Source organism: Tyto alba, unplaced genomic scaffold (genome assembly GCF_018691265.1).
Source record: "Tyto alba isolate M040663 unplaced genomic scaffold, T.alba_DEE_v4.0 Super-Scaffold_2, whole genome shotgun sequence".
NCBI lineage: Eukaryota > Metazoa > Chordata > Aves > Strigiformes > Tytonidae > Tyto > Tyto alba.
Window position 1 is genome coordinate 30,560,143 of NW_024881282.1, and position 18,239 is coordinate 30,578,381.

The 18,239-nt window shown below is 46.0% G+C and overlaps 1 protein-coding gene across 3 annotated transcripts in view; it reads left to right on the forward strand.

The window, feature by feature from the left end:
* BTBD11 (BTB domain containing 11) overlaps nucleotides 1–18,239 on the forward strand; it is a 182,558-nt gene that overhangs the window by 101,320 nt on the left and 62,999 nt on the right. For all 3 annotated transcript variants that reach the window (XM_033004413.2, XM_042792525.1, XM_042792526.1), the window contains exons 2-3: nucleotides 3,849–3,998; nucleotides 17,346–17,550. In XM_033004413.2, coding sequence (XP_032860304.2) covers nucleotides 3,849–3,998; nucleotides 17,346–17,550 — 355 coding nt within the window. The remainder of the gene's footprint in view (nucleotides 1–3,848; nucleotides 3,999–17,345; nucleotides 17,551–18,239) is intronic.

Below are 18,239 nucleotides of genomic sequence, written 5' to 3' on the forward strand. Positions count from 1 at the left end.
TTATTTTCTTTGGCGTCCTGCTGATTTTAAAATTTATTCTCTGCGTTCTCTTCAGTCCTATACCTACAGACTGCAGGGTACCCTGAGGCCTAGGGCAAAGTGAATAATGCAGTTTTGGTTATGGTCCATTCTGGATATACAGACAAGTCCTAGATGGATCTCTGCCCCAAGGAGGGTACAGATGAGGGGAAGCACGGAAAGAGGTGACAAAATCTAAATACACTTGAGCAATTTGGTTGTCTCGCCTTATTCCAGTGGTTCACAGCGGTCATAGGTGCAACATACGGCTTCTGTACATTGCTGGGTGGCACAGAGCAGCCACGGGCGTATCAAGCATATTCATTGGGCTACAGCTGACTGCTTAATTTCCACTCTGGTGAATCTGAGGGAAGAACAGGGATAAAACAATGGGCAGAGAAGCGCACAGGGTTGAGTAACCGTGCAAAAAGGAAGGACACTGAACATTGCCAGTTGGGAGGAAGGACAGATGCTACCGTTCATTTCTGAAGTTACTGCACAGGAATCTTTGGTGTGGAATGACAGATAACAGTGACAGCCAGAAAGGCCAGGTGAAAAAAGTCCTGTTTTTCAGGCCGTGGAAACTTGGGATCCTCACCTGTTTGGCAAGTTCAACACAGTGAAGTTGAAGCCACTGCTGAAAAGCAAGTGGGTAATACTGATAGGCAGACAATTCAAATAAGGAAGTTGAACTGTAGCCAAACCAGTGAAAGCTGGTGGTGGCTATTTAAATGTTTCTATGTAGAAAAAAGATATTTATAATCACAAAGTTTTTACCTTTTTTCCCCCCTTCCTCAATTTGGCGTGATCTCTTCAAGCCAGGGAGCAATTCCCTGCCATAGTCTCTCATCAACAAATTTGAGCTTTACAACAAACACTGATAAAAAGAGAGCGTGTTTTTCTTCTAAAAACCATTTTATTCACTTTTCTTTAATCATTTTTGGGGAAAACGGTTGAAGGTAGAATACTTGGCAGAGTTGCATACCCTACCCATAGAATCCTGGTTCTCCATACTGGCGAAAACCAGATCTGATCCAGCAAAATGATGAGAGTTATAACCAAATCTTCCATCACCCCACTGGCCACCCGCTGTGGTCAATTATAGCTTTGAAGCTGGCATTTATCAGATGTTTGGCTACTGCATGTCCTTACTAATCTCTAACACAAGTAAAACCCTTTGGCGTGACATATCCTGTAATTTGCTAAGTTTTCGAACAATGGCACATTTTGCATTTCATTTGCAGTTTTCATCCAAGAACCTAAGAATACACTCCCCTCACTAAAGAACAGAGCAATTAATCATCAGGGCTATTTGTAAGGAAGAGGCCTGGCTGTGGGAACAGTCATAGACAAAGTAGAGGATAAAATATCTGTCTCCCACTGCTTTAATCACTCAGAGAAATAGCTCCTCGTACATACTATGATTTTAAACCATTTGAATCTTATTTGTAAAGGTATATTAAAACAATATTTGTTCCACACGTAAGATGCGTTTTCACTCAGAAAAAATTTCTCGTGCGATATTAATTTTTTAGATTCCCTAAAGCTGTTTCGAGCTGTATTTTTTGTTTTTAGAAATCTTTTCAATTATTAGATCCGTTACACATCTGTTTTCTGCGGGGAAGACTCTTCCAATTTTGCCTTAATTTCTATCTATTAAAATGATAAAGAATAATCTAAATAAATGAGAAAGATTCCAAGAGAGAATACTTATTAAAATATGCAGGCATGTCTGCATTTTAAATCCAGGTGGTATACTTCTCAAGTTTTGTACATCCTCAGAATATAAATGTTGATCAGTGCATCAGTTATACCAGTCAGCCACTGAGCAATGGCAGGAGAATTTGGAGAGCTTGTTTGATAAGCTGTTACTGATTTTTATCCCTTACCTCTCTGCTTTTAATTCTTTCCTGCCTGTTGCTGTGTCAGATGTCCTGCTCTTTCTCTCCAGGGTGCTTCCTCGTGAGTTGTGTTCCTCTCTCATGACCTTCCACACATGCATATGGTTTTATTGTGGTTGCTACAACCCCGGGACCAGAGCCAGGGCTGGAATTAAGACTGCTCCTGCTCCTCTATCTGCAGCACTCAAATAGGCTATTAGGGAGTTTGTTCTCCTGTTGCTTATTGTGTGTGGAGGGTGATCCTGGTTTAGGTTGCTGCCTTCTGACCGCGGTGGACAAGACCATTGGTTCTGTTTTCCCCGGTGTATATCCCTGTTTTTTGTTTTGAACATGCTTACTGAGCCTGTGTTGTGTTTCTCCTCTAAGAATGGGTGTTTTTAAGTCGGTGCTAAAAATACAACTTTAGACTGAACTGTTTGCAGGGAGGGGATGGATGTGAGGAGGGAGTCCAAAGGAGTTTGGTGGAGCTAACAAGGTGGCTGAGAAGCATTCACTCTCAGGCACGTTACCTGGTCTTGTGATGCTTCAATGCAGTGATATTTGTGGGGCTGTTTCATAACTGAAGTAAATGGGGATTAAGGTGGCCATTCTGCCTGGGACCTTCAATGTTATACGTATTGGTAGAATTATTGATCACTAGAGTTAGACACCATATATTTACTGAGCTGGGAAACTAGATAAATTCTTCCCCCTGAAGAAAACCACCAAATACGTACCTCTTCCTTAATGTATTTTGTAAAATCTGCATAGCCTGTAAGGGCAGAACTTCTCCACTGTGCTTTAAAAGCAAGGAATAGTAGAAGGTAATGAAAAATGTACGTATTCTACTCTAGCTTCTTTTCAAAAGTAATTGTAAGTTGTTTATTATTTAATTAATTTAACATAATTTAAACATAATTACTCAATTATGTTTATTATTTAATGATTTAAAACACAAAAAAAGTGTCTCCAAAGATGACACAATTGGCGATAAGATGAAATTTAATCATCATAAAGAGGTACAATCCCACTGCCTCCAGCAGGTCTCCACCTGCGTGTGTCCCAGCAGGATTGGGAACATGATACTGTGGAGACCATGGCCATAGCTGGCTGTTTATAGACCACAGGAAGGGAGGAGAACTTGCTCTCCAAGGTGGACTTCCACGCATTTGTTACCCAAGGATGGTAAGGCAGCATTTGCTCTTGTAAATAAGTTCTGGATTTTTTAGCATGACAGTGGTTTTGATTAATAAAAGTGTGTGCTCTATCTACGCCGGAGGGTTTAGATGTCATGGCAGAAAGTGACTTTTGTGCCTGAATGAAAGTGTATGTAAATTATTTTATGTCAGTAGTTTTACTTATGTCCTGCCCCACCAAAAATCACAGCTATAAGGGCTTCTGCATAATGAGGTTTTGAAGCCCAAGCAGTTCAAATGCCAGGAGTTGTATTTACAAAAGAAATTCAATAAACCCATCGATGACACTTCAAGCATCTTGACTCTGTCCATTACTTTGGCAATTGTCAGTGGAATTCCCCTTGCAGGAAAATCCTGTAAATGTATCATCTGTCTCGTATCTAATTTTAAAGCCAATTTTTAAGAATTCTGTCTCTGAGATACCCTTTTCTAATAAATTCATATGGGTTTGGATTAGTTTAGGAGGCTTCTTTGGAACCCTCTTGACGTCCTCCCTTGCCAATTGTCTATAATTTTTTATAAGATTTACCTCTAGGTAACATTGTAAGTGACATGAGGATATTCGGAAGGGTTAACAAAGGCCACTTCTGAGACTGTGAGTCACCTGTGACATTGAGTTGTAAGTGCTGATTGTCTCCGAGCTCTGCATACACAGGCTTCATCTTGGAATGTCCCCAGAATGATGTGGTGGTGGCAGCAGAGTCATCCATACTGGCTGAAATTACATTGGGTATCTCCTTTTTATCTATTGTAGGTGTTCTCTGCCTGCCGGACAGCTTGAACCTTCACAAAGACCAGCAAAGGTCAAACAAGCCCGGGGAGGTGCAGATGTTCAGCCAGTCAGAGCTAAGGACCATCGAGCAGTCTTTACTTGCTACACGCGTGGGGAGCATTGCTGAACTCAGTAAGTACAAGGTTGTTGATAATGTCTCTGTTTCTTTCCTCAAAGCAGAGCAAAGCAGCTTGCATTGCCTGGTTGTGCAGAGGAGGGACGAGGGGGGCACGGGTAATGTTGAAGGAGGCATTGGGTCAGATCAATCCATGCTTAACGCTCCATGGTCTGTTAGAAAGCTGAAGCCGTAGGAGGAGAGAAGCTTCATGCAGTCTCACAGCAATGCCGATGACTTGTTTGCATACACGGCTCTCATGTTTAAAGGTGAATGATACTTTATTTCATCTTCCCTGTGTTAAGTTTGAGAGCACCTCACAGGTTGGACGGACTTGCAAAGGTCGGTCCTGTTGGTGTCCCGTCTCACTCCACTGGGATGCCTATTTTGAGATGGGCAGACAAAAAGCTGAAGGTTGCAGTAAGTGAAGGAAATATTGTCACAAATTTAAAGCAGAGCTGGTTTGACTATGTTACAGAGGGTCCTTCACCCTGCATTTCCTTCTCCAGTTCCAGCAGAGGAAAGAACCACAACTCAAACCTGCACCAGAGGAATATGTGCATAGAGGAGAAATTATTTGCTGCTAATGAAAACACTTTTTGAGAATTGTGAGGATCTACAATATCTGTCAAAATTTGAAAGCCTTGGTTTCAGGACAGATAGATTGTAGGAGGCAAATGCTACGTGAATCCTCATGTGACATGGAGATAAACTTACCAGAAGTGCCTTTTTTGATCCAAATAGAAGCTTTCCAATCGCATGTTTATGGCATAGTTAGATATATGAAACTATGGGTGGGAAAACAGAAACGTTCAGACAAAAAAGGGCTTGCTTTTCCTGAGGGCTGTCAGAAGTATTGTCAAATATTTATTTCCTGAGGGCTGTTACAAAATTTTGGGGAGAAATTGAGGAGACTCAAATCTATGAAGGTACGGGCTGCCGAGCTTACTGTTGTTCTTATTACTAAACTATGTGTTGCCAGCATGTATCTCATGTTCATTTTCCTGGTGTTCTCTGCAGCAATGGGAGTCTCCTCTGTAGCTCCATGCTATCATCAGGGCTTAGCTTACGTGCTGTTCATGAGCCCTATGGATGTACCATGAATGCTTGTCTACGAGCCACAGTATGAGTTTCTGCTTTCTGCTTGCTATTTTTCCTGTGCTCTGGTGAAACATCAACAAGCCAAGAGCAGTTACATGCCGTAGCGTGAAGTGTTGCTCCATCTCTGGAATCAGGTGTTTGGTGTTATTCAAATTAAGTAATTTACTCTTATTTATTTCACACGCATGAAACACACAACAGTACTGTCTGTATGCCAACTAAATTATGCATGATAGCTCTCTTAAAGTACATATCGTTGTGTTTCAATAAATAAGTAATCTGTGGATATTTCAGGGTTGGTTTTTTTTTCATTCTGCATTTTTTTGCACCTCTGTATGCAACCCAAAAAGCCAGACTCCTTAATGAGTCTCCCTTTTTAAAATCTGATTTCTAGAAATCTATCATCTTGAAGTAGACCTACCTTAGATTCAAATGCTTGGATGATAGGGTTTGCTTTCTGTACGTCTGTTGACTGAAAACACAGGCAAAACATGCTTCAGGGTGGCCAACTTGAAGCGAGCACACCAGTGGGAGTTAGATGCAGCTGTCGGAGAGGTTGGCACCTCCAGCACCCTGGTAGCCCTCCAGAAAGCCCTCTGGACAACCATCGAGGGTGCCTCCCCACCCCCTGCAAGCAGATGCATGTCGGGGAAGAGGCAGTAGGAGGAGTGGTAATTAGCAAAGCCTGCAAGGCTTGATGCTCAGTTGGGCAGTCTTTGCTGTGGAGCAGTGCCGGTGCAGAGTTCAAAACTGAGTTGTGGAACGTGGAGGGAGGCGCAGCACGTTGGTGGGCACCTCTGAATTTGGGGGAGAATCACGAAATGGAAGGAAAACGTCTCTGGTATGAGCAGAGGCTGTGACCTGGAGGTTACAGCAAAGCCTCTGCTGTGGAGGAGGGCTGGGGAACCGCAGCGTGGGGGCAGAAATGCTGAGCAGCAGGGAGGGGCCACGGGGAACACCTGAGGGTCAGAGCGTGGGGGGGGGGGGGGGGGGGGGAGTAGGTGAAGGAGGATTTATCATTACCCCGGTGGTGTGAGGGGGGATGGAGAGCTTTAGAAGTGGCGTTGCAAAGAGGATATGGTAAGCTCTGGCATGGAAAAAGTGGGATATGAGGGAATGTTTAGGTACGTAACAGCCCCTGCTGTTGTGGGGATGAGTAAAGGCGATGAGGGAGACTCTCCGGATAGGAGGGAATTAAGAGGATAGCACTTGTGAAGAGGAGGAGGAGGAGATGGCAACCAGGAGTGAGTGGCAAGGACCGAAGCTTGGACTGTTGGATCAACAGAGCAGGTGGTCCCCGGGTGTGTGTCTGCCATGTCCCACCAGCTTGCAATATCCCAGGAGCCAGGATTTCATTTCTGTTCTCTTCAAAAGAGGAAAAAAAAAAAAAAACAAGGGTGAAGAGTGATCTTGCTATAATACAATTTAATTTTATCTCAGGAAAAGAAAAAATGGAGAAAAAAAAAGCTGTCCTAATTGAATGAGATTTCATATAGTTTATTGACATTAATAATTAAAGTATTGCAAATACTCAGAATAACTAGAATTAACGAGTGCCTGCATGTGGAGGAAAGGCTTCCCCTGCGCTCGGTTCTGCCCAGCATCCTCTCACGCAGCGGTGTGGCCAACTGCTGAGATGCTGGAGGCTTTGAGATTGGGAAATCAAATCTGTTCCCTAGAAGACAACATCTGGCAAACGGGGCCTATTCGCTGCCCAGCACCTGTATTCCAGTTCAGATCTTCTTAATTTCTTCACAGTCTGTCCCAGGCAGAAAATAGATTAGCAAGAGGAAAAGCCTTGTGTCTTGTGGTACCTTCACCTTGCCCTACACGTGATGGCCCTTATTTGTCTGCTCCCTTTGTTTTTTCATGTATGCTGTTGGTATATTAGAAAAGACCGTTTAGGTGAGCTGTGTCCCCCCGGGGCGGGGGGTGACAGAGGTGAGTGAAAATTGGGGAAAGGTGGGATGGTGGACTCAGCCATGAAGGGAGAGCAGCACCCTCTGGGAATGCTGCAGAGGAGGAGGTTGACCCAGGCTGCCGTTGCGTGGTCCTCAGTGCTGGGCAGGTGCTACCAGACTTGTGGATGCTGCTCCGGTGCCCCCCAAGTCCTGCATGCTTTCTGCTTCTGCTCTCATCTCCCGGGCTTGGCAGGCAGCGGGCACTGGTTGTCGCTGGGACAGGCCTGCCGCTGGCCCTGAGGCGCTCTCCTGAAAATAAGAAGAGGTGACATTGCTGATTATGGGGAAAAAAAATCAAAGGAAGGTTTAGTCTCCAGGACTTTGGAGGACAATGTAAATAGAGACCTAATTCTGCAACGCAATTACAGTGGTAATGTGTGATTCCAAGGAAAAGGCTTGAAAAATTAATGTGAAACCTTATTCATTAAAGTATAATGAACATGGCACAAAGTTAAGGAACAACAATAAATCTGGCCTATGTTATACTGGCATTTAGTATTCAGGAATTGTAATTGCCTACTACAGTGTGTTCTAAAATAATGTAATTTCATTTAAAATGCTTATTATATAGAGAACATTGAGAAGAACTGAAGCACAGCAAAAATAATAAGATTTTAAACAGTAGCCTGACAGTATTTCACTGTTTAATCTTAGAGAAAATATTTCACAAGACTTTTTTTTCCTCCCTCCATTTTTTTTTTTTTTTTCAATTTTTACTGTAGTTTCCTGTATTTCCATACCAGACCTAGGGGAGAAGGGCAATATATCTGTTTGGATTTTTTTCTCAGAACGTTTTGAGGATTCTTCTAGATTTCTAGGTCTTCTCTTTTATTTCTTACCTTTCAGATGTGGAAAAAAATAAGTAGACTGAATAGAAAAAGAATATTAGAGAGAGCTTCGGCTGCTGAGAGATCCCATGATACTGCATTTTGACCTTTGACTATTTTTCCTAACTTCTTTATATGCATGTTTGCAATCTACAAACATTTATGTTATATTTAACTGCATAACACTCCAACACACCTATTCATCACCCATCTAAAAATACCACTGCTGGCTTGGAGACTGGATGCAGAAGGGATGAGGCTCACAACTGGAGGTCGCTGATGTTTTGCTTGATCGAGTGTGCACATAGGTGGTAACAAGGAAGAGCAGAGCCTTAGGGTGTGCTGGGCACCACCAATGCTGTCACCAAGAAATATTGCTCCCTCACTGCCCTGGGGTGAAGGCTGTAAGGTGTTAGCATATGGCCAAGCTGGGACAACCACCCCATGCTGAGGTGAATGCATAGGGCCACAGAAGGATTGTGACTCTTGAGCTACACAAAGGGATAAACAGTGGCCTAGGATGTAATCCAGACTGTGTCTTCATGCATGTTTTCAGGTTAGAGCAGAAAACTGTCTGGGGCTTGCTTTGTGTCCAAAGATGGCCAGTCCACCATGGCTTTCCTGGGTGAGAATTTTGCCACCCAGTCTTGTGCAAACCACGGTGACCGGTAGTGGTGGTATTATTCTGAGTGTTAACCATGAGTAGGCAGTTTTATTTTCAACTAGGATAATCTGAAGATGGAAATGCGATTTAACACTGATGATCTCAGAGCATTTTAGCCTTTGAATGGAGTTTAACTTAGAGCAGCTCCCAGATGTGAGGTTCAGGCTGGCAATTCCTCCACATCACCACTCAGGTCTCAGCAAGGTTTTCCTTTTTGCCATTGGAAAAACACCACTCTTCCCCGTCATCCTCTCTTTGTCTCTGCAGTGCAGAATGTATATGTTTCCAAAATAACATCCTCCCAGTAGATCTTTGCTGCACACTTTTAGGGATGAAAGGAAGGGTTATTGCTCAAGCGTAAGTAGGAATGTGATTGCACATACCAATACTGGTTTTCATTTCTCCTCGCAGCCCCAGCTGAGGAGATGATGAAAGTCATCATTCCCTCCCTTGCCTTTTCATCTAGGCTCAATCCTCTGCAACCAACAGGAAGGAACACTGCAGGACCCGTGCAAATTGATTCACGTCCTGTAAATAAGAGGTTAAACCTAGGCTTAGAAGCAAATGCCAGGGTAAAGGTGCTTTTTGGAAGGGTGGCATCTGAAGGAAGGTTGTTGTAAGTGCTCTGCTTATTTAGTGCCAGAACAAAAGGCCTGTTTGACAGATAATTTTCTCAGACTAATCAGTACCGTAGTGAAAAGCCAAAGCTTATTCCCTGTGAACATTTTGGTTCATGCAGCACAGTGCTGAGCTAAGCAGAGGTTCTTAGCCGAAAGCAGCAGTTCAAATGGTAGTGCTCCCCTCAGCACAGGGTTTGGCCACTGATTGCCAGCCTGTGTGGGCAATCTCCAGTTGTGGTGATACTTTTCCTAGTTTTCGAGGGCCCCCCACTGGGTTATTGCACAAGATCTCTACATCTTCGTTCTCCTAGTGCTTTCTGGGCCTCTTGTTTGCGTCTCCTCCTCTCCGTGATCCACACATCATCCTCTTCGTGTGTAAAAGCTAAAAAGAGAACTTGTTGAGGTGCCCCTTCGCCCCCCAGCAGAGAACAGATGAATGCAGTGCTTAAATGCTAGGTGGTTTCTTGCCTCCATTACACGTTAGCTGGTTTCAGGCTCCTTTAGCTGCTACTCCACTCTTCTTGCAGCCCGCTCCGAGTGATGGGCCTGAGCCTCCGTTTGCAGCCAGCGTCTGTGCACAAGAAGGTTTATGCGTTACTGAATAGCCCTAAACAACCCCCTGCTTTCCGTCCCTTCCCCCTGAGATACCCACTATCATAAACCATAAAGCGATACATTTATTTATTAGTGGAAATGAAGCGGGAGGGAGGATAATTTGATAATACCAGTCTACACCCTGCTAAGGTTTTACCTTCCCTTTCACTGCCCTGCTGACCAGGGGGTGGATTTCTATCTTGAGTTACAGGGGCTGAACAGTGGCAGCAGTCGCTTGCCTGGGCCCCTGTTTGCTGTCAGCACTCCTCTGGGTGCTCCCCAGCTGCCCCCACGGGGGACACTCAGCTCCCTTTGCCTTCCTGGGGGCTGAGCCGGTGTCTGCCCGAGTTGGAGTCTGTCCCCACGCTGATGGTTTTGTTCCTCCGGGGCTTCTGCCTCGTGCATTTAAGCCCACTCAGATTTGATGGTTAGAGGCAAAAGGCATCGCTTTGGTGGGTGGGGGATGCTGGAGCTCCAACCCTCTACCACCCTTCCCCGATACACCAGTGTATCAGCTCAGGACCCGCCACGTACCTCACCCTTGAGGTGCAGACTCCTATTCACCCCTGAACTCCTGTGCATCGCAGCACGCTCGGGGTTAAACAAACATTTTTCTTTCCTCAGGTTTGCAGTCCTCCCTGTCCCTGCTGTGCAGAGCACAGGCAATCGGTCAGGCCTGGGTGAGCACTCTTCAGCTGGCCTGTTCAGCCATGGTGCTTCTTAAATTTGGAGTTTGAGGACATGGGTCTGTGTTTGGCTAAAGAAAATCCAGGAACGGTGGTCCGTAAGGCGGTGGTGGTCTGCAGAGGGAAGGCTCTGCATTAGTTTGGCAGATGAATAGCTCATCTGAGTCAAAGCTTGTTTTGTTTGGAGTGGACATGGTTTAAGGAGAATCAAACACAAACATCGTGCTTGCCCCATTGGATTGGAGATTTTGAAGGTAATGGTGTTGTTATACTAGGTATGTGAACTTGAGAAGGCTTAATTATTATTGTGGCTTTTTTATGGGACATATCCAATCCCTAATTTCTTGGTCTTCAAAGGTTTTGCAAACACTAAATCGCACACAAACATTTACTCTGTAATATAAATAGAAGCTTCTTGTGATGGTAGGATAAGTGGAGATAAAAGGTTAAACGATCTGTGGGAGGCCACAGGGAAGCCACTGTCAGGAAACAGGCTGCTCATATCCCAGTCTTGTCTTTTGGTGCTGAATTTAGAGTTTGGGAGCACAGCTCCTTTGTTTGCTTTTCTGTGGGAGAGATGAATGGCTGTTAGAAGAAAAGGTTGCCTGGGGTAGCAAATTCACATAGGACACGACATGGGTAAGTGGAGGTGGCAGAGATAGGGAGTTTTCTGCAAGGTGAGCTTGGCGGTGAATCTGTTGCACGTGGGATGCTCCACTGAGTGTGGGTTATGGCACCCCAAGCGTACCCACAGCCTGAGGCAACTGGCTCTTGAATCTAGAGTGTACTGTGTACCAACAATAGCATAGCTTTATGTTTGAAGATACTTTGTGCTAAAAGCATGTGCGCAGTGGAATACATACCGACCACTTTCTAGTGTGCACCCATCCTAGCCCACTGCACGCTCCTTTCCCGGTATAGATGGGTCAACTTGAGTTAACGATAGAAAGATGCCCAGTAAATCATTTGAGGAATGGTTTCGTTCAAGCAGTTTTTGCTCAGAGGACTTTTGAAACATAGAGATTGATGCAATACCAGGCGCAGAGCAACCACGGAGGAGCAGCGCAGCTGAAATCAAGAGTGTAGGGGTGGTTCAGGCGGCTGGCGGAGCAGATGGCTGGAGGCAGTCTGCCGTGGTATGGGAGACACAGTTCAGCTGCTTGTAGTCAACCGCATTCACGCGCTTACAGGTATATGCTGGGGTGAGCTGGGGCAGCGCATCACTTCGGTGCAGAAACCAGGGGCAGCAGGGAGGGAGATGGGGAGAGAGAGGCTTGGCTACGGGATGGGAAGGATGCAGGATGGCCATGGCTACCAGGTGGCAGTCTGGCTGAAAAGACCATGGTTTGTTATCAAGGTTTTAATTCATGCTTTCAGTATTTTCTTACCAGGGCTGGTCGTGAGCAAAACTGTAGATCCAAGACTTTTATACTGAGAAGTGAAATGAATCCAGGTCAAGAAAGTGAGTTTTGTGCCTGGCTCACATGCTTCCAAAGGAGCAAACTTTGGAAACTACTGGCCATGCTATGAAGTCGGCATCTGGAGTGCAGCTCCATGACCGATACTAATCCTTTGCGTGATCTGGACAGGACACAGAGGCTGTTAAGGGCTCTGAAGGGCAGGCACAACTTCAGTCTGTGGCTCTGGGCCCCTCTTTGCAGGGCAAAATGTTCACCCAGGTAGCGCAGCAAAGCAGTTATACTGCTGCTGTCAACATGCCCCACCACAGGGCATGATTCCTGAGAGCAGGCTACACGCATTGGAGTCCTGGACAGCTGGAAGGATGATCAGACCAGCCTTATCAAACTGATGGGTGCTGTCTGCAGGATGCTGTGGTGCTAGAAACACGGTCTGCTGCTGCTTCACACGGTGCCCTGGTGGGGCATCACACGGGGAGAGGTCTGTGGTGGGAACGGAGATCCTTCTCTCCTTTTGGCCTCAAAGGAAAGACGTAGGTGAATAAATTGTGTGGCTTGTTTTCAGTGTGCAAAAATACCATCGTTAAGTTGTTTTTGCAGTTTTAGGATGTGTTTTTGGAACAAAAAAATCTCAAGGTAGGTGTTGTAGGGAGTGGCCATGTAAGGATCAGTCCAGCGTCATTGACCTGGGTTGTGGTTGTGCAAACACACACCCAGCTGAATGTTTTAGGCTTGTGGGAGTTTATCCCTCCAAAAGCATCAAGCCTGCTCCGAGGCAGGCATGTTTGCAAGATGAGGTCTGTCATGACACATCATAAAATCCCTCAGAGTGCTTCTCAGAAATGGGCATTGGGCATCTATCATTTACTCTTTCGTCCTCCTCTTTTTGCTTTGCTTCTGTTTCCCCCCCCTCTTCTATTACAAAATTGGAAACGAATGTGTTACTTTCTAAACTTTGGTCTCTAAAATAGTAAGAGCAGTGATAATAGCTTTTACTGAAGCCAAACACCATAGAAAATTGCTTAGCTGGTCACTGTGGAGAGGGCTTGAGCAGTCTAGTTGTGTGCTGTATGTTGTTGAATATAGTAGTGCCGTACAGACTGGAGCAGCTCAACTTTCCCTGTCACATCACATCTTTGGCTTGAAGTCAGTGAAGCTGTTCCTTAAATATTCAATATTGCCTTAAACCAGGCCCGTGTCACAGCATGAGCATTACATAATATTTTCAATCTTTAAATCAAATGTATGTGGACCTTGCGTTCAGAAACCACACTTTACTGACGACAGCAGCAATAAGCTAGTCCTGCTGCTAGTTGTGGCAGGGGTTAAATGCAGATAGCTACAGCGGTAACTCCTTGCCCGCTGCGCTGTGGTGATGGTTTCACAGGTCCTTTGCTGGCTGGTGTGCAAGGCACGGTGTTTCTCCCCCGGGATGGCAAGCTCCAGTGCAGAGCTGTGTTGCTGGAGCTCTTCCCCATCCTGACCCAGGGCAGCAAGGCAGTGCCGGCCTGGGGCTTGCTGCCTCCTTTGCTGCCCTCTAGGAGCGTGCCCTCCAGTTCTGGCTACCCAGCTTCTGCAACAAATATATCCTCAAATATCCCACCCCCTCCCACCTCACTGCTCTTTTATTTTTTTGTGTTGGTCTACCCCACACAATGTGATGCCTTCCTCTCCCTGGCTCTGCCAGCAGAGCAGTTTGTGTGTCGTCTGGCTTGGCTTACGTTGCATAAATTGTGAAAGTGTTTATTTGGTTTAAATTAAAAACAAAATAAAACCGGCAAGGTCTTTTGTCAGGCAGATTGGCTCCCCAGTCTGTTCCTCAGATGGGTTGCGGGTGGTGGTACAGGGGCAAGGATGAGCGCAGGGAACGGCCAGGCAGGGATCCCCACCGAGCCCCGTGGGTCGTGATGCCACAGCCCTCGGGAGCCGCATCCCTGGAGTTACAAGATTGACTCAGCTGCTGGGATTTCTATTTTTTTATGCTTTTTGGGGAATGATGCACAGCAGAGACCTCTCCAGCTATCATGTGGAGCAGGCCAAAAAAGCTGCAGAAGAGCCAGCAATGGTGTGAGCAGGTAACCTCCACTTGCGGAGCGTTGTTGTAGCTGAACACGGCTCTGAAGAGCAGAGATGGCTAATACAAAGTGACGAAGGGGGCTTCACTCTCTATCCTTGGCCACAAATTCAAGGTTGCCCTCGGTGTTCAGATATACTGCGGCTTTTACAGCTGGCAAGGAGAGCAAACAGAGGTCGGGTTTTTCAGATGAGACTTGAGTTGGCTGACTGCTGGAGATCAGACCAGCGAGTCCCATCACAGAACTGGTTTCACATCCATGAGCTTTGGAGTGCCCTGGCCAGGATCGAAGAGAATTTCAACTCCTGTTACATTCTTCGGAAGAAAATGGAGACGCAAAAGCATATTTAGCAAGGAAGAATAGAAGCATCAAAATGTGGTAGGGACTGAAACAACACACATGCATTTTGAACCAGATGTTATCCTACGCTTACATTTTACAGAGTGTGCATAAGTACTGCCATACAGCCTGTGCGTGTGCCTGTCAGCTCCCTCGTCTTGTCTTGGCACCGATCCTGGTGCACAGATATGCTGAGGCACAGTCTCTGCCCTGAGGAATTTGCATCATAACTGGATGCAGCTGCCGGAGGAAAAGGGCACTGGGGCATGCAGCAGCTTGTCCAAGGTTACGCTATGGAATAAACTACAGAGCAGCAATTCCTGTCCTGCCTCCAGTGCTCTACTTGTTGAGCACCGTGATCATAATGCAGTTTTTTATGCTAACTTACTGTCCTCTGTGAAGCTCAATGCTTTAGAGGGATTGATTATTTAAACATTGAGTTGTCTCTGATAGAGGAATGTTATAGTAATTGTTAATATAGAAATTATTTTAAATGTAACCGGAGATAATATAGCAAAGGCAAAAGCAAGATCTAAGCCGATCAGGTTTTGGTATAATGTAATTAAGTGGGGCTCAAACACAAAAAGCGTTAATTCAGCTTTGATATTATGAATTGGTTCGGGTTCTTTAAGAAGCAGTTGAGGAAACACAGAATAGAAGGGTGAACTCCTGGTCGTATTGAAAGAGATGGGAGCTTTGCCATAGATTTCAGTGAGGCTCGAGTTCTTCCAGCCTTGCATCAGCAGTGATGCTGAGCTGCCCGCCCTGCCGACGTCATTCTTGCTGCCACTTTCCCTCCTTACTCACCACGCAGCTTCCTCTGGCTCTGGATGTGTCATCGAAGTTGCATTGCCCCAGCTCTCAGGGAGGAATGGGGATGAAGTAATGCTGCTGCCTCAGTCTGGGCCTAAATTGCATCCCGATTTTTATTCATCATTTGGTACAGAAGTCAGAGGCATTCTCTGGTGCCTGCTGTCTCGATCCACTGAAATAAGACTAGTCGTGTGCTTAACTTTAACCATATGCTCTAGTGCTACAGTGTCTTGGGTCTGGAAAGGCTGAATTTAGTCCAATTCTTTTTTCTCTGCTTTTGCTATTATTGTTAAACTTGAATGTTGCAGCCAGCACCTGCACAATTTTTTTGCCTTTTGGAGGAAAAAAGAGGAAATTACTTCTGCTATCAGCAAGGCTGCTAACAGTTAAATTGGCCCGTACTAGGCTTGGCAGTGCACATCTGCTGTGCCAGAGTGGGCCAAGTGAAGGGGGTCCCAAACTCTCTTGCTGCTGTGGTCGCCTGCAGATAATTTTCTACAGGACTGGAGAATCATCTCAGAGGCACATCTGTTTCTGCTGTGGACCTGATCCTGCAGGCTTTCCTCATGCACAGCTTCTCTTGGGAATTACGAGCATGCAGGGCTGCAGGATTGGTCCTGTCATGACAATTTCCTGGCAGAGGGAAAAGACAGAAACTATTTTTAAATGAAAGCTTTGAATCAGAGGAATATTGCAGAGTGCAGCAAAAAATTGTGTCAAAACCCTGAAATCATGGACTCGGCAGTTTTCTCATGCCAGTGGTTTTCTTCTCTTCATGGTTTTAAGGCTGCATTTTTGGAGGACTGGGCTGAGCATTTTTCAGCGAGACGTTTCTATTCTCCATGGTGCACATTATCGCAGCAGAAGCATCATTTTCTGTGCGAGTCAGGCTGGAGAGAGGTGATGTGCTGTGATGTGTTCACAGGGGTGGGACTTTGCAGAAAAACCTGTAGCTCTACCTTGCACACAGTCAAAATGGTTCTCCTTTACGTTTGCCCAAGAGTTTATTATTCCCCCCCACACCCTGATTTGGTTTTATGTTCCTACCTCAGTGTACATTTCCAACTTTTCCTTCCAAGTTTCTGTGCTCAGTGGTCGCTTGGGAAAAACAAATAACAGAAAGTGTGTGACTTCTTTTTAACACTGGAAAATTATGTCCCCTTTCCCCCATCACTCGCTTTTGTACAAGCTTAAGAATGACCCAAAGGGCTCTTGCACAGGTTTTCATTTAAAACAAACCATCTGATTTGATCCAAGATCATTATTTCCCCCTAAAGCACTCTCAGGGTGATTTGAACACATGAAAACAGGCAGTTTATAACCACCGTTGTTTCTTTGCCTTTGATAGAGTGGTCACTAGTCAACAAAAGTAAAATTCACTGCCTCAGAGGGAGATGCTTTAGTTAATTGGTTACAATCAGCACAGTGCTCAGAAACTCCTATTTGCTTGCTAATCTCTCTTGCTGGCTTTGCTGATCCCATCGTGTCTGGTTTCTCATACCTGCCCTGCGAGGAAGCGCCCAGAACCGGGAAGCCAATGAGCATCTTTCTCTTGGACCATTTTCTCTGCTTTGGAATCCTGAGGTTTCCAGTGAGGGGCTGGATGAGCCTACTTCACAGGTTTTGATCTTCTGCTGCCATGAAATTTTACAGGCTCCGCCTGGGCTTACAAATCATAATTTCAGTTGCACATTTCTGATACTGTCTTTCAGCAATTTTTTTCTTCACCCGTGTGTCCCTTCACATGCTCCCACAGTACTTGCTGCATTTTCTGACTGCCTCCTTTCTCTTTGCAAGAGGCTGCGTTTCCCTGCCACTCCTCTCTACCCAGGAGCATGCGACTTTTGGGGACACTCTGCATCGACCCCACTGGTCATTTTTGGGACTCTGGGGTTTTGGCAGCTTCCAAGGACTACCTGTAGGTAGCTGTGTCCCCAGCCCTGGCATGCTGGCTCTTCTGGCGGTAGTGAGATGGGCCAGCCTGGTGCTGCTGACACACTATATCTGCAGAAACCCGTCTTCCTCAAGCCTTCAGGGCTTTGTCTGCAGCCTAGGTATGTTATGCCATGCTGCATAAACCACCAGGTAAAGTCTGACCTGGTGATGAGCAGTGCACAGGATCCTGTCCTACTCTTTACTGTTGGCATATGTGATGTTAAACGGAAGGGAAAACCAGCCTGGCACGCCTTTTGGTTTGAAAACTTCAGGGAGAGGCGGACAAAAAGCCTGGCATTCACCCAGTTTTTGCCTTTTTTTTTTTTTCTAGGCGACCTGGTATCTCGAGCGATGCACCACCTCCAGCCTCTCAACGCCAAGCAGCACGGGAACGGGACGCCAATGCACCAGAAGCAGGGATCGCTCTACTGGGAGCCGGAGGCTCTGTACACCCTCTGCTACTTCATGCACTGTCCCCAGATGGAGTGGGAAAACCCCAACGTGGAGCCATCAAAAGTCACGCTGCAGACCGAGAGGTAAGAGCCACTGCATGGTGCTTAGTGTCATGGTGAAGACATTTCCTTAATAAATCAGCCTGGCTGGCTAATTGCTAATTACAGCTTGCACGTGAGAGACTGCGGAGCAGTCTGGTTTAGTTTAGGATCACCTCTTTGAAATCCATTTCTCTCGCCGAAGCGCTGCGTGGCTGACCCAATATATATCAAAAGTGACACCCAGTGGCTACATACAGCAAATTGGTTCCAGATGTGCACTCGGGAGAGATTTCCTCTTCCTTTCGTTGTTGCTCAGCTATTCTGTGTTTTGGAAAAGAAAATGAGAACTTCTATTTCTGGCCTAGCATGTTCGGATTTAAATGTGTTTTTTCTACGCATTAATAGGGCTCGACAGCTGTGATTGGGGAAGTGGAAAATGAATAGAGTAGTGTGTAGAAGGGAGAGGTCGTTAAAGATTCTGGGCTCCTGCTGTGCCGAGTACCCGGGCACAGGAGTAACTGCCCCAGTTGGGGACGTGGCAGGCTCTGTCCCCGCTCCAGGGATGGCCAGGGCAGGGGAGGCACACCTGAGGCCCCGTCCCGGCCCGGGGTCTGCCAAAAGGTGAGCCAAAAGGTGAGGAGGAGACGCCGCTGCGGCCGGTGCTGGGGGTTACCAAGTGCCGGCAGGCAGGCAGGGAGGGTGCCCGGCGCGGGGCAGCTCTGCACCTCGGC